The sequence below is a fragment of the Hyperolius riggenbachi genome, chromosome 1 (genome assembly GCF_040937935.1).
Source record: "Hyperolius riggenbachi isolate aHypRig1 chromosome 1, aHypRig1.pri, whole genome shotgun sequence".
Classification (NCBI taxonomy): domain Eukaryota; kingdom Metazoa; phylum Chordata; class Amphibia; order Anura; family Hyperoliidae; genus Hyperolius; species Hyperolius riggenbachi.
In genome coordinates, this window is record NC_090646.1 from 95428910 (window position 1) to 95444235 (window position 15326).

The window sequence follows — 15326 nt, forward strand, 5'->3', positions numbered from 1 at the left end:
GATATAAATGTTCTGTGTTTGTTTGTTTAGCTTTGAGGGCTGCAAGAACCTCCAAGTAAGTTAGTTTTTTTTTTGGGGGGGGGGGGGGGGGGGAATTGGTAACCCATAAAAATGCTGTACTAATGTATAGTATACTTCATTTGTATGACAGTTTCTAAACTTCTGATATAGTAAACTACTTTGCCCTGTTCCTTTGAGTTTACTATAAAGGGATTGTACTGTATTGCCTTTTTAATACAGGTAATTACTTTCTAGCAGATAGATACATGGATATATTGTACGGACCAGTACATCAGGCAAACAAGAGGGACACTAGAAGTGGACAGAGGGACGGGGGCCTCTGCTTCCCCAAGAGGGACAGAGGCTGTGCTCTGCAGCAGATCGGAGCACAGTGCAGCAGTCCCTGCAGTGCCATCCCCTCTCCTCGGCTTTTGCTCAGCAGCAGCATTAGCAGCAGCCGGAGAGCCTGTGTGGTGGTTGGGCCAGAAGAAGCTGCTGGGGAGGGGCTGAGCTCTGATGCAGCAGAAGGAGGCAGATGACAGCAGCAGTAGCAGATAAGAAGTCACTGGCTCGCACAGCGCTGCTGCCTGGGCTCGTCTGTTGCTGCAGTGGCCTGATAGACAGGAGGGCGATCTCTGCGCTGCCTGCACCCCCACAGCTGCCTGCCCCCTGTGCTGCATGGATGGGACCCTGCTGCTGAGGATGAGGAGGATGCTGGGCTCGGCGGCTCCCCTGTGCTAGCTTGTGCCAGTATGGATGTTGCTCTTGCGGCGACCTCTGCTGATTCCACCAGTCCATTGCGGATCGGCATGCTGAGTAATCCTGTTGTCAATGGGCGAGGACGTGGACACGCGGAAAATTAACCACAGCTTTCTCCGGGACCATAACTATGTGACTGAAGGTACCCCTCCATTGCCACCCCTACCTGTGCCACCCACTGTGTGTTGTCTGTGCCAGTGCTGTGTCATATGTGCTTCTGTCTTGTCATGGGTATTCCCTGGGCTATCTGTGAGGGCTAAGTACCCACGTGAAGATGGATCAGGGGATCGGCGGCGACAAAACGATCGTCCCCAGATCTGTCTTCACAATCGCTTTAATGAGCGCCAACAATCGTTAAACTATTGCGGTAAATTGTCATCGGCGTTCAAGGGGGATCTGTGCGATCGTAGTTCAATGATCCGACATGATGGTTGCGATCGCCACACGTCGCTTAACTCATTTTAGTTAAACGATGTTACACAATATCACAAAAAAACGAACATTCTTTGTTAAAAAAAAAGTCACCCGTCGTGAAAAAGTCATCGCAAAAATTGCGCTGTGGGTACAGACCTTTACATGCAAGGAAGAATTGCTTGTTTTCAGTAGCATACACAGTGCCTACAGGGACTTAGCAATGACTGGTCATTTTTTTATTTATTTATATAATGCCAGCAAAAGGCTGCATTGCTTTAAAGCAAAACTACATGAAGGTACTTAGTAATGACTGGTCATGTTTCCCACATAAATTAATTTATATGGTGCCACAAAAGGGCCCCAGAGCTGTACAGCTTATTCACATAATGGGACTTAGTAATGAATGGATTTTTATGTGTTATTTGGTTATATGGTGCCAGTAAGGGGCCACATTGCTTGAAAGCTAAGCCATATAGATGATTTTTAGGTGCGCAGTTTGATCGTGGCAAGAGACTGGCATGTAGCTGGCTTTGCAGTCACCAAATGCAGCATTCTGGGTTTCAGAGCTAAAGACACACATGACATTTTCCAGTACTATGGGCATAGGTCTCTGATGCCAACCCCCTAATAGCCTGAATGCAACACCTATACACCCATGTCAGTGACAGGAGACTCATATCCCGTGGGCTTGACTTTGGATCATAGAGAGCATAGTGCAGAGAACACTGAACCATCCTCAACATGACCTGCTCAGCAAGAGTTGACAATCAAATGTTATGCCCCCAACACAGTCCTGCAGACAGCAGTCTGAGCATAGGCTGACTCACTTTAGTGTGGCCAATGCCACCATCCTGGGGGGGAAAAAAACCCTACAGAGTCCATTAACATAGTGTGCATGTTGGACATGAAATACAGGATCCTAGTGCTGTAAGTGTACAGTTGTGGTGATCTGTGCTGCACAGGTTAATTCTCACAGACACACATAAACAGACTATAGTGTGCCTGTAATGTAAGAGTCCTATAAATCTTCATACTCGATTTTTAAAGGTAGGTTGAGGAGCAGCAGGGCACCGGCGGATAAAGTAATCACCTAATTGCTCTGTATTCCGCTCAGAAGGTTGGTTGCAGCACACTGGCGCTATCTTTCATCAGGAATGTAAGCGGCTCACGGTTGGTATCCGCCGTGGAGATTAGGGGGAAGTGGTAATAAAATATCAGGCGGCAAGCAGAATATAAATTGTAAAGGAATAGCTCGCCGACTTGCCTCTACCACAAGATAATAATCCCTAGTGTGCAATTTATAAGCTGAAGGGCAGCATCGCTCCCGACTCTCAGGAGGGAGGCACAAAAGAATTCTGTGTTTCTTTGGAGAGCTTTACAGACTTGATTAGATTTTTCTCCCTTTTATTTTTCACGTTGGGGCCCTTGTGTCAGAGCTGCAGTGGAAATCTGAGGCCCGCATTCTGCATCGTCTGAAAGAAACAGTTCCCTGCAGTATTCTGTAGACGGGTCTTTATTGCTTATCTTGCGTCTTTAGGCAGGAAATTGAGGGTTACTCATGTAACGGGGCTAACAGCAAAATCATTATTGGAACCTCAGTGTTAAAACAATGCTGACACCAGACTCTGCTGTGAGAGAAACTTGCTGCCTGCTGTAGCTCTGAGCAGAGTCATGTGATGAGCTGAGCAGCCAATGGCAAAGGGACAAAAAGCACAGAAGCAAGTTGGTTAGTAATTTTCAGAAATAATATGACAAACTGACGACTTAATTACAAATATCTTACAGTGGCAAATGCATATTCTGTAAGAATTATAGACCTTTCTAAACTTTGGTGAGGAATGTAAACCCCACCCCATTTTTCTTCAGTCTTAGCTCAGGTGGAAGAAAGAAGGTGACCTGAACTGGATACTATGTGTATACAAACCCAAAGGTTCTTCTTTGAGGCTTCCTGTAGAGCATACATGTTAAACTCTGACCCACAGGCCAAATTTGGCCCGCAGGGCCATCAAATTTAGCCCACAAGTTGACCCATTCTAGACTACCATGAAAACTATTTGAAGGGGTTAAGCCCTAGATCACCAGGGAAGCCATATGGGGAGGGAGGGGTAAGGGCTCTTTCACATTAGGGCAGATTTTCTGCGTTTCAACGCAAAGGGTAAAGTTTGCGTTACCCAAGGTGAAATGAAAGTCCATAGACTTTCATTTTAGCTTTCACATATAACGCAGCCTTTTTGTGCGTTGCGTTACACTGCACCCAGGCGCAGTTTTTCAGCCAACGCTAGCTTTATGCGTTACAATGTTAGTCAATGTAAAACGCACACTATGCGCGTTTTCAATCCGTTAACGCAGGCAATCAGTCCCAGAATGCAACAGAGGAACAATGTAGAAAGTTGAAAACTAAAAGAAAAAAAAATTACCTGCGTTTTTCTATGTGCTGTAACGGATTGAAAACGGATTAAAAACGCACACTCACTGCAGTGCAACGCATATCAAAACGCATTAAAAGGCATACAACAAAACGCATGCTTTGAGCGTTCTCCAACGCAAGCTCTAATGTGAAAGATCCCTAAAGCACTAGACACCAGGGAACTGTATAGGAGAGGGAGGGAGGTCACTGGACACCAGGGTACTGTTTAAAGGTGGTGGTGGGGGGGGGGGGGGGAGGCACTAGACATCAGGGAACTATTTAGGGATGGGAGGGGAACCACTTGACACCAGGAAACTCTTTAGGGTTGTGTGGAACCATTAGACACCACTCAACTGTATAGGGGAGGGAGGACCACTAGACATCAAGGAACTGTATAGGGGAATGAGGGTCACTAAACACCAGGATGCCTGATGGGGAGGGCTGCTAGGCACCAGGAAACTTGGCCCGTGACTTGGTCCCAGTGTTAAATTTTGGCCCACTTTGTATTTGAGCTTGACACCCCTGCTGTGAAGGTAAACGTGCAGTACATCAGTATCACTTGTTGTAGGACTTTTCCTGTAGTTTCTGGAAGTACAAATAAGCACTGTCATATGACCACTATTTCTATTGGTGACAGAAACTGAGGGTCAGGTTGAACTATGCTCAGAGTTTTTGCACTTGTTCCCCCAATGCAAAATGGAGAGGAGGTTGAGCAGAATCTATGCCTCTGAAGCATGTATTGGGATAACAGACAGTATGACACTCTCCATAGTCTCTTTAGGGTGTCTTGCTGAACAGGGCAGAGAGTTGTGCTGGCCGGGCTTACAGTGCATGCTTCATATCTGTAATGCAGCCAAGGGTTTTCAAATTCCTGTGTTACTATTTTGTAAGGTGTCAGGATAGTGACAGGTGTGAACACAATCCCACTGAAAGTCGTGTACCTTTCCAACACAGATAGATGGAAACACCTGTATTTCTCTCGGGTCCTGTATTTCTCTCGGGAGCAATTTCCCAGTTACAGAAACCACCTCGAAGGACTAACAGCATAACCAGTATAGCAAGTGTGACCACAACATCTGCCCTGGTTGGAATGGGATACCTGTACCACACAGAGAAGGGAGAGTAGTTCGGACCCCTCACATCCCTGGACCTCCTGTGACCAAAAAGTCTGCTCACCAACACCAGTAGTTATCCCTCTGGTCAATGGAAATGAGCCTACAGACAAGGTCTTCTGACCAGTGTTGGTGTTCTAATTTTACATTTCTGATTCGGAACACCAAAATACTCCATTCTGCCACTGTTCAGTACCAAACAAGCGGACAGGGTCAGGGGGAGTTCACTACTCCTGCTAAACGTGAGACCCTGTCTGTCTGTTTGGTGCTTAACAGGGGCAGTCAGAAGTATTTGGGTGTTCTGAATCTGCTATCCCAAATTCGAGCATCAATACTAGTTTTTACATTTCTGTTCTGTATACATGTTTCAGGTCTGCGATTTCCTGAGTTTTACAACCATGTCAGTATTACAGTGTTTTCAGAAGGCGGTAATTTGAGGCTGCTCAATGCAGCTGTTTCTCATGACAGCTGTATTTTCAAATTAGTCCAGTCACAGCCATCCTGTGGAGTCTCTGGGCAATATACTAAAGGATTCCAATGAATACAAAACAAATTGTATTGCCCATCTGATAATATTGTACATGACCAATTCCAGCAATAGATTGGCAAACCCACAGAGAGGAGAGCCGAGAGCTTGCTGTGGCCAGTGTGCATGTGTATGATTCAGTCAGAGCCGGGACAAGGTCTTCCAGCACCCAAGGCTGAGACACTAAAGTGCGCCCCTCCATCACTCCCACCTCAGCTGTCACACACTGATTGCTATTAGACTAAGAGGCACCCCGGGCCCCCAACCCCCCCCAACACTTTAATCTCTAGTTATCTGACTTTCAGTCACTGCCATGTATCCCCTTTTCTTATTTTTCTCTGCTTCATCCCCAATAGGGGAATGATAACTAAATGAGTTGTGCACCCCCTCCTACCCTACGCCCTGAGCTGGAGCCTCTCTCGCCTCAGCCTCGGTTGGCCCTGGATTCAGTAACCCATTGAAATGTGCATATCTAAAGCCCAACAACAGGCCAGCCAATCCCGAGCTTAAACCTCACAGACCTAGCTGACAGCATTGAAGAAAAAGCCAGGAAAGGTTGACAAGCAGAAGGCCCCTGTCACATCTAAAGGTGAAACCCACTCAGTACGTTCTGTGGTCTTGTAATATGGACTGGTGATGATCATCTTCATAGATTTAAGGCTCAAATGTATGGTTTCTGAAATCAATAAAATGTGTGATCCCACTCTTCTGTCCCAGCCATGACTGTGATTCCTACAGTGCTGTAATTACTATCACCTAAAATAATTCCTGTCCTCAGGTGAACTTTGCATAGGGAAGCATAGTATCGTGAATTTGAGAAAGACCTTGAAGATACCGTAAGTCACAATTAAAGGGATCCTGTAGAGAAGTGTTTACTAAAAGTATTGTTTTGAAACTCATGTGTGCAGCTTTGCCCAGCCTCTCTGGTAACCCCCCCCCCCTCAACCCCTCCCTTCTGATAAGTCATACTGTCTGCTCTGGGTATATGTGCAGAGACCAGACAGCTGCTCTGTGTGTTTCACAATGTCTTGGGAAGGAACTTGTCTGTGCACACAGGAGAACAGACAGCATGACTGTTCATACTAGTCAATTCATAGACCTAGATTCACTGCAGGGTCATTTTGAAGTATGATGAAATATGAAACAAGTATGTGGCAAATCCGGTCTAACTTCACTCAAACATCTGCTCTGGATGTTTGTTCAGGGTCTATGGCTAAAAGTATTAGAGGCAGAGGATCAGCAGGACAGCCATGATATGTGCATTTTTCAAAAGGAAGTAAATATGTCAGCCTCCATATCCCTATCACTTTATGTGTCCTTCAAGCTCTGCCAGTTGCCTGGATGTACAGCAGATTTTCAGCATAACATTTCTTAAGGCACTGACCCAGAATATACACTCACCTAGAGGATTATTAGGAACACCATACTAATACAGTGTTTGACCCCCTTTAGCCTTCAGAACTGCCTTAATTCTACGTGGCATTGATTCAACAAGGTGCTGAAAGCATTCTTCAGAAATGTTGGCCCATAATGATAGGATAGCATCTAGCAGTTGATGGAGATTTGTGGGATGCACATCCAGGGCACGAAGCTCCCGTTCCATCACATCCCAAAGATGCTCTATTGGGTTGAGATCTGGTGAATGTGGGGGTCATTTTAGTACAGTGAACTCATTGTCATGTTCAAGAAACCAATTTGAAATGATTCAAGCTTTGTGACATGGTGCATTATCTTGCTGGAAGTAGCCATCAGAGGATGGGTACATAGTGGTCATAAAGGGATGGACATGGTCAGAAACAATGCTCAGGTAGCCCGTGGCATTTAAACAAAGCCCAATTGGCACTAAGGGGCCTAAAGTGTGCCAAGAAAACATCCCCCACACCATTATACCACCACCAACAAGGCATGATGGATCCATGTTTTCATTCTGTTTACGCCAAATTCTGACTCTATCAAGAATCAATCAGACCAGGCAACATTTTTCCAGTCTTCAAATGTCCAATTTTGGTTAGCTCACGCAAATTGCAGCCTCTTTTTCCTTTTTGTAGTGGAGATGAGTGGTACCCGGTGGGGTTTTCTGCTGTTGTAGCCCATCCGCCTCAAGGTTGTGCGTGTTGTGGCTTCACAAATGCTTTGCTGCATATCTCGGTTGTAACAAGTGGTTATTTCAGTCAACGTTGCTCTTCAATCATCTTGAATCAGTCGGCCCATTCTCATCTGACCTCTAACATCAACAAGACATTGTCATCCCACAGGACTGCCGCATACTGGATGTTTTTCCCTTGTCACACCATTCTTTGTAAACCCTAGAAATGGTTGTGCGTGAAAATCCAAGTAATTTAGCAGATTATGAAATACTCAGACCGGCCCGTCTGGCACCAACAACAATGCCAGACTCAAAATTGCTTAAATCACTTTACTTTACCATTCTGACATTCAGTTTGGAGTTCAGGAGAATGTCTTGACCAGGACCACACCCCTAAATGCATTTAAGCAATTTCTATGTGATTGGTTGATTAGATAATTGCATTAATGAGAAATTGAACAGGTGTTCCTAATAATGCTTTAGGTGAGTGTATATTGTAACAGGGATACAGAGACATCAGAAGAGTAAAAATGTCTAAAAAGTTTACAATTTGTGGAGGCAGTGGTGGACTTGCCTCCACCAAACAGGCACAAGATATACCAACAAAGTTTAGCAGAACAAATTTATTTACATACTCCAGGGGAAAATGCAACGCATTTTGCAGGTATGACCGTGCTTCATCAGGCAATAGGTAGGAGTAGGTACAGCGCAGGTCTGTAGCTGGGCCAAGCACCTCTGACTACAGGACACTAAAGTGAGTGTTGGGGTAGGTGGCAAGCATGGAGAATAAGGAGTGTGGGATACAGTGGTGAGCAGAGGCTTCTTCTGGAGGTTGGAGGATTGAAAGAATTGCAGCTAGTGCCAGCAGATAGCATAATTCTGAGTGGGAGGTGATATATAAGTATGGCAGCCCCCATAACCCTCTCACTATAAGTGAGATAACTTTAAAGGGGAACTGAAGTAAGAGGTGTACGGAGGCTGCCATATTTATTTACTTTTAATCAATACCAGTTGCCTGGCAGCCCTGCTGATCCTCTGCCTCTAATACTATTAGCCATAGCCCCTGAACAAGCATGCAGCAGATCAGGTGTTTCAGACTTTAAGTCAGATCTGACAAGACTAGCTGCATGCTTGTTTCTGGTGTTATTCAGATACTACTGCAGAGAAATAGACCAGCAGGGCTGCCAGACAACTGGTATTGATTAAAAGGAAATAAATACGGCAGCCTCCTTATACCTCTTACTTCAGTTCCCCTTTAAAGTGAACCTGGGATAAGGGATACTGTAGGGGGGTCGGGGGAAAATGAGCTGAACTTACCCGGGGCTTCTAATGGTCCCCCGCAGACATCCTGTGCCCGCGCAGCCGCTCACCGATGCTCCGGCCCCGCCTCCGGTTCACTTCTGGAATTTCTGACTTTAAAGTCAGAAAACCACTGCGCCTGCGTTGCCGTGTCCTCGATCCCGCTGATGTCATCAAGAGCGCACAGCGCAGGCCCAGTATGGTCTGGGTCTGCGCAGAACACTCCTGGTGACATCAGCGGGAGTGAGGACACGGCAACGCAGGGGCAGTGGTTTTCTGACTTTAAAGTCAGAAATTCCAGAAGTGAACCGGAGGCGGGGCTGGAGCATTGGGGAGTGGCTGCGCCAACACAGGATGTCTGCTGGGGACCATTAGAAGCCCCGGGTAAGTTCAGCTCATTTTCCCCCGACCCCCCCCCTACAGTATCCCTTTAAAGGACTTAGGAGGCCAACTACGTGAAAAAAGTTAATTACCTGCCTCTAAGTTTCAGGCACGGAGGACGCCGTCCGCGCCCTCCGTGCAGCGCCGCCGGGTCCCCCGCTCATTATCCCCCCCGGGCCGGCTCCCGACCTCACGGCCCGGGTCGGGCTCTCCTTCCCCTCCAAAGATGGCCGCTTCCTCTGGCCGCGGCTGCGCAGTCCGCCTGGCCGCGAATGCGGCTGCGCAGCTCTAGGGCCAACTCCTCCGATCTACGTAGCGTGGAACGGAGGGGTTGGCCTTAGAGATGCGCAGCCGCATTCGCGGCCAGGCGGACTGCGCAGCCGCGGCCAGAGGAAGCGGCCATCTTTGGAGGGGAAGGAGAGCCCGACCCGGGCCGTGGGGTCGGGAGCCGGCCCGGGGGGGATAATGAGCGGGGGACCCGGCGGCGCTGCACGGAGGGCGCGGACGGCGTCCTCCGTGCGTGAAACTTAGAGGCAGGTAATTAACTTTTTTTACGTAGTTGGCCTCGTAAGTAACGTGTGGAAGCAGCCTAAAGTGGAACTGAACTCTTGCTGAGAACAGAAGGAAAACATAGAGAAATGCACCCTGTATGTATTTAGAGAGTATAGCCAGTTTAATTCCCTCTCTATTGTGTCTAATCACAAGTTGTAATCTGATATCTCCCCAGTGACTGACACGGCAGAGATGGCAGACAAGCTCCATTGAAAGCACAGGCTGTTAACAATATGTCTGCTTCCATGAATCAGGAAGTAGAAACAGTGCAGGTTTATTTTAGGATTTGTATCAGCTGTAACAAAGAGATGTTTTTTGTTTAAAGGTTATTATGCTGTTGTGTGTCTTTTAGAGCAAAGAGGACGTTCTGAGTTCAGGTCCGCTTTAAGCAATACCAGTTGCCTGGCAGTCCTGCTGATCCTCTGCCTCTAATACATTTAGCCATAGACCCTGAACCAGCATGCAGCAGATCAGATATTTCTGACATTATTGTCAGATCTGACAAGATTAGCTGCATGCTTGTTTCTGGTGTTATTCAGACACTACTGCAGCCAAATAAATCAGCAGGACTGCCAGGTAACTGGTATTGCTTAAAAGTAAATAAATATGGCAGCCTCCATATTCTTCTCACTTCTTTGTCCTTTAAAAAAAAGTCAGTAAAATGGCAGTTGTACTATTGCAGTCATGTTCTGCAGTGAGGATTTTTTTTTTAATTAATTCAAGCTGTTCTGCAGTCACCCGAATGTTGCAATCATGCGGTGCCTTAAAGTACATCTAAACTGATGGGCGTATGGTGGCTGCCATATTTATTTCCATTTAAACAATACCAGTTGCCTGGCAGTCCTGCTAATGTCTTTGGCTGCAGTAGCATCTGAATCACACACCTGAAACAAACGTGCAGTTAAACTAGTCAGACGTCAGTCTGAAACATCTGATCTGCATAGACCCTGCATGCTTGCTCAGGGTCTGTGGTTAAGGATACCCGATATAGAGACTCAACATGACAGCTAAGCAATCTGCATTGTTTAATCACTTCAGTCTCTGGTTGTTTTCACCTTATTGAGGCAAGCAATTTTCACATTTCAGCGCACCTCCTATTCATTCACCAATAACGTTATCACTACTTATCACACCTGAATGATCTATACCTTGTTTTTTTTTCTCCACAAATTAGGCTTTTTTTTTTAGTAATTTTATTCTCTGCATTTTAAAGGGAAAAAAAGAGAAAAAAATGAAGAAAAATACACTGTGGGCTCTATTCATAAAGCATTCCCGCATGTGGTAATGCTCAAAACAGCTGACTTTACCGACCATTTAGCAAAGTGTCAATTCATAAAAGCTGTTACCACATGAAAAGCTGACATTCCCGAGCAGTGAGCTAAATTATCGCATTATGCGGTGATTATCTCAACACATGTCACTAAGGGCTTGATTCACAAAGCCGTGCTATCTGTTTGCACGGGTGTGCTAAACAGTTAGCACGTGAAGTGGCGTTCGCGGACTTTTGCGCGGGCAAAGTGCCGCGATTTGTGCGATCGCGGACTTTTGCGTGCGCAATTTGCCGCGAATCGCAGCAAATTGCACGCGCAAAAGTCCACGATCACGCGAATCGCGGCACTTTGCGCGCGTAAAAGTCCACGAACGGCACTTCACGTGCTAACTGTTTAGCACATCCGTTCAAACAGATAGCACGGCTTTGTGAATCAAGCCCTAAATGTCAATTCATAAAGATTAGAGCAGGCGGTATTGGAACGGAGGATGCCCTCTGTTTAGAAAAGGGGATAAGAGAGCAGATAACAGCAAAGTTAATGGGGCAGATCTCCCAGGCAGCAGCAGTGAGAGCAGTACAAAAAAGGCTTACCGTAATACCCCAGGCTGTGTTTTTTAACCTCTTGGGTACCTGTTTTCAGATAAATTGCACATCAGAAAGCCTGCATTCATAACATTTCTTGAAGTTCTTCTAAGCTGTGGCAATTAAATAGATTGTTTAGAAAGACTAATAGACAGATTCAGCGCAAATTCAGGGCAAGGAGAGGCAGTTTAAAAAAAAATGCACATCTAAAGGGAAGTTAAGAATGCCTCTTTTATTGTAACGCTGTCCCTGCAGGAGGAAATGTAACTACTCAGGCAGCTTCTCATGTTACCGACAGCCTAGAGCCAGCCTAGTTCGGGAAAATACGGAACTTCTATCGCAACTGTAAACATAATTATGAATTAGCACACAAGTCTAAAATACCGAATGCGGTATTTTCCCTTAAAGATTTTTTTTACCGCAAAGCTTTTTATGAATAGAGCCCTATTTCTCAATTTCCATCCACTATAGTTTTAAAATAAACAACGCTACCAAAAAGAAAATGCCCTGCCTAACCCTAGCCACCCCATACAGACTACTAACGCTAATCCTCCACCATATATGCCTAACACTAGTGGGGAGCAATACGAGTAGCTATGAGTACATAGCTACTCATAATTGAAATTAGATAACGCAGCTGCAGCAGAGGGGGGTTAACTTACCTACGTCACAGCCTATAGCCGATGGGTTTTTGCTTGCGCGCCTGCCACCATACACTGCCGGCACCCGCTACCTGTTTATGGGAATCGTATGTTTGTTACGATTTTATGTGGCTGGGAATCAGGTTTTGTTACTTGTATGAATCTAGGTTTGAAAATTAACGAATGGGCGTGTTCCTATTGAAAAGCTTTATGTGCGATTTTGCATTGCTCAAAATTTTACGCACAGGTACTTATCCGTTAGCCGGGCGCATCCGGCAGGTGGCGACAAAACTCCACCAGAGTTACATCTTTCCCTACTATCTATGGCGGCCTGGAGGGGGAATAGTAATTAGCGCCACCTGCCGGATGCACCCGGCTAACGGATAAGTATCTACGCACATTTCAACAAGGCCTTACTATTTACCTAACATCATTACTTGTTTTTATGAATGATTACTGTTACTGGCTGTAACAGTCATCATTCTAGTATAAGATAAGTATCCTTGTAAAGATGGATCGGGGATCAGCAGTGACCAGCGATTGTGCCCCGATCCATCTTAACTTCAGTGGTAACAGTGACGCACTCGATTGTTCAAACAATCGTGGTAAAATTATCACGGTTCAAAGCACCTGTATTGAAATTCACCTTGCAGGGGTAGAAGTGATTGCTGAGCAGACGCCGGGGGAAGCTCAGAGATAGCTGGTCCCAGATTGCAAGGCTCCTGTTGTTATTTTTTTTTTTTTTTTGCTTGGCTTGGATGTCACTGAGAAAAACTAGTACAGACAAGACAATCCGTGCACTGCTTCTATGCTTGCTTTATTCCCCAAAATAGAAACATTGCAAATGTACACAAATCCATTAAAGGAAGGATAAATCATATCTTGTCCGGAGTTCATGCTGGGATGGGTGAGGGAGGGTGACCAGGGGATGATTGGACGGCACTTTCAACAGCCGTTTCGCACTGATGTGGTGCTTGTTCACGTGCGTATGTCCAGGGCAATGGCGCCGTGTTCGGGCTTCCAAAAAAAAAACATGGAGCCCTGCCCACCACACGCGCCATTGGCCCAAGGAGCTAGAGAGTGCAAGGTTATAGGTGTACATTTGCAATGCGGCTATTTTGGGGAATAAGGGCCCGTTCACACTGCACGCGTTTCCAGCCGCGTTTTGGAAACGCGTGCAGGTGGCCAAAACGCACGACATCAGACATTGCATAGAGTGCAATGTCTGATGTTCACACTGCATGCGTTCCGGACCTGTGCGGTCCGGGAACGCATGCTGCACGCAGATTTTGCAAAAACGCGTGGCTGTCCCATTCACTTTTCAGTGATGGGATCAGCCACGCAACGCACACAAACGCGGATGGCCATGCGTTCGTACGCGTTGCGGTCCGCACGCGTTCCGCACGCATGGCCATCCGCATTTCTGATCTGAACGGGCCCTAAAGCAACCATGGAAGCGGTGCACGGACTGTCTTGTTTGGACTAGTAATAGTCCGTGTGTTTCTTACTTATGACTGATTGCACGCTTCTTTGCTGAACCCTGAAGTCAGTAGTGCTGTAAAGGACGGAGTATATGATTGAACAATGATTTAAAGGTGCAGCGGACCATTTCACCCCCATCTGCTGAGTGCCAGGTGAATCCTCTCTTGTGTCACTAAGAAAAACGCCTAATTATAATATGAGGGAAATATGGAGTCAGCCATTGCTGAACTGAGTAGCGTAGCTACTGGTGTAGCGTGGCTGCCATAATAATCCTCTGGTGGGCGCAGCCTCTGTTTGTTTTCGGTAATTGAGAGCCCCTTTCTACTAGCAGGATTTTGCAATCTGATTCTGATCGCTAGGTACAGGGAAACTAATGGAAACCTGAGGCGAACGTTTCCATTAGTGCGATCTATCTGTGATGCAATTTATGCACAGTCACTTTCCTACTGGTTTTCTTATGCAGTACTTTGTATAGAAGCGCAGGAAAATTGCATAGCAATCACCAGGACCGTCGTTTGCGCAAACATCTTTTTTTATCCCTATTTGTCCTGTTGTTTCAGCTGACCCAGGAGACCCTCTGCAATGGTGAAAAACGATGATCGCTGCTGAAAGACGCTAAATGCTTTTCTGCATGCTTGCAGAAAAGCATTTAACCGAGACATCTCCAGAAGCCCATGCGAACTCGCCCTAAGGCCAGGAGCCCACTAGAGCGCTTTTTTGAGCGTTTAGGGAGCGCCAGCAATTTTCCTAAATGCTCTACCAATATTAAATGAGTGTAACAAATCCCACAGTAGCAAAATAGCAATCGCAGGACATGCATCATTCTGGGAGCATTTGCGCTTCAATGTAAAGTATTGAAGCGTTGGCAAATCGCTCATGAATTGCTACAAATAGCGATTTGTGTGTGATTTTAAATTGCTGCAAACTGTAAAAAATAAATAAATAATATTTTGAAAGGACCTATCAGAATGAAAATTGCTAATCGCAAATCGCTATCACAATCGCTACCAAAAAGCTTCCACTTTTTACAATTGCTACCAAAATCGCCAGAAAACGCTCATGAAATTGCTTACAAAACGCTACTTAAAAACGCTAGGGATTTGTAGTGGGTGCCAGGCCTAAGACAATTTAACCCTCCCCACACCCTCACCAGTTTGGTTATAAAAACCATGTGTAGCGCTCATCACCCTGCCCCACCTGCAGCGATAAAGGGTGTGAGAAGGGTTAAATGTTTTTTTTGCAAATTAGCCCAGGCAGGAAGATAACTCTGTTGAGCTGTGCTTACCACAGCTCTCTTAGGGCTCGTTTCCACTATCGCGAATCCGCATGCGTCCAACGCATGCGGATTCGCACATGTAATGCAAGGGGATGGGCCTGTTTCCACTGTAGCGTTGTTGAGGTGCGTTTTTTTCAGCGGTGAAAAAACGCACAAAAGAGCCGCAGAATTCGCCTGCGAGTGGAAGGCAGGCAAATCGCCGCTAATGTATTTAATAGGGAATACGCATGCTGTTTTGGTATGCGAATTTTCAAGCGAATTCGCATGAAATCAATGGAAAAGCGCACCTGCATTGCCATGGTTAAATTCGCATACATCGTCATCCATGCGAATTTTCATGCGAATTCGCACGAAAATTCGCATGCACACGCATGCGAATTTTGCTGCAGCGATTTTGCAACGCAATAGTGGAAACGAGCCCTTAGGCTCTCTTAGATTCAGTAATTAGTAGTAGGGTGAAGTATTAACACAACAAAAATTATAATTCTGCAAATGCCAAACGGAACGGAACAGGTGAGTTTTCAGTCTGGATTTAAAGG

General features: G+C 45.9%; 1 protein-coding gene across 4 annotated transcripts in view; it reads left to right on the top strand.

The window, feature by feature from the left end:
* The first annotated feature begins 467 nt into the window (after positions 1–467).
* The window catches only part of PPP2R2C (protein phosphatase 2 regulatory subunit Bgamma), a 183521-nt gene continuing 168662 nt past the window's right edge, over positions 468–15326 (top strand). Inside the window, exon 1 of one of the 4 annotated variants that reach the window (XM_068277208.1) lies at positions 468–901. In XM_068277208.1, the coding sequence (XP_068133309.1) occupies positions 832–901 (70 nt within the window). In that variant the 5' untranslated portion in view covers positions 468–831. The remainder of the gene's footprint in view (positions 902–15326) is intronic. The other 3 variants (XM_068277188.1, XM_068277180.1, XM_068277157.1) reach the window with 3 other exon arrangements.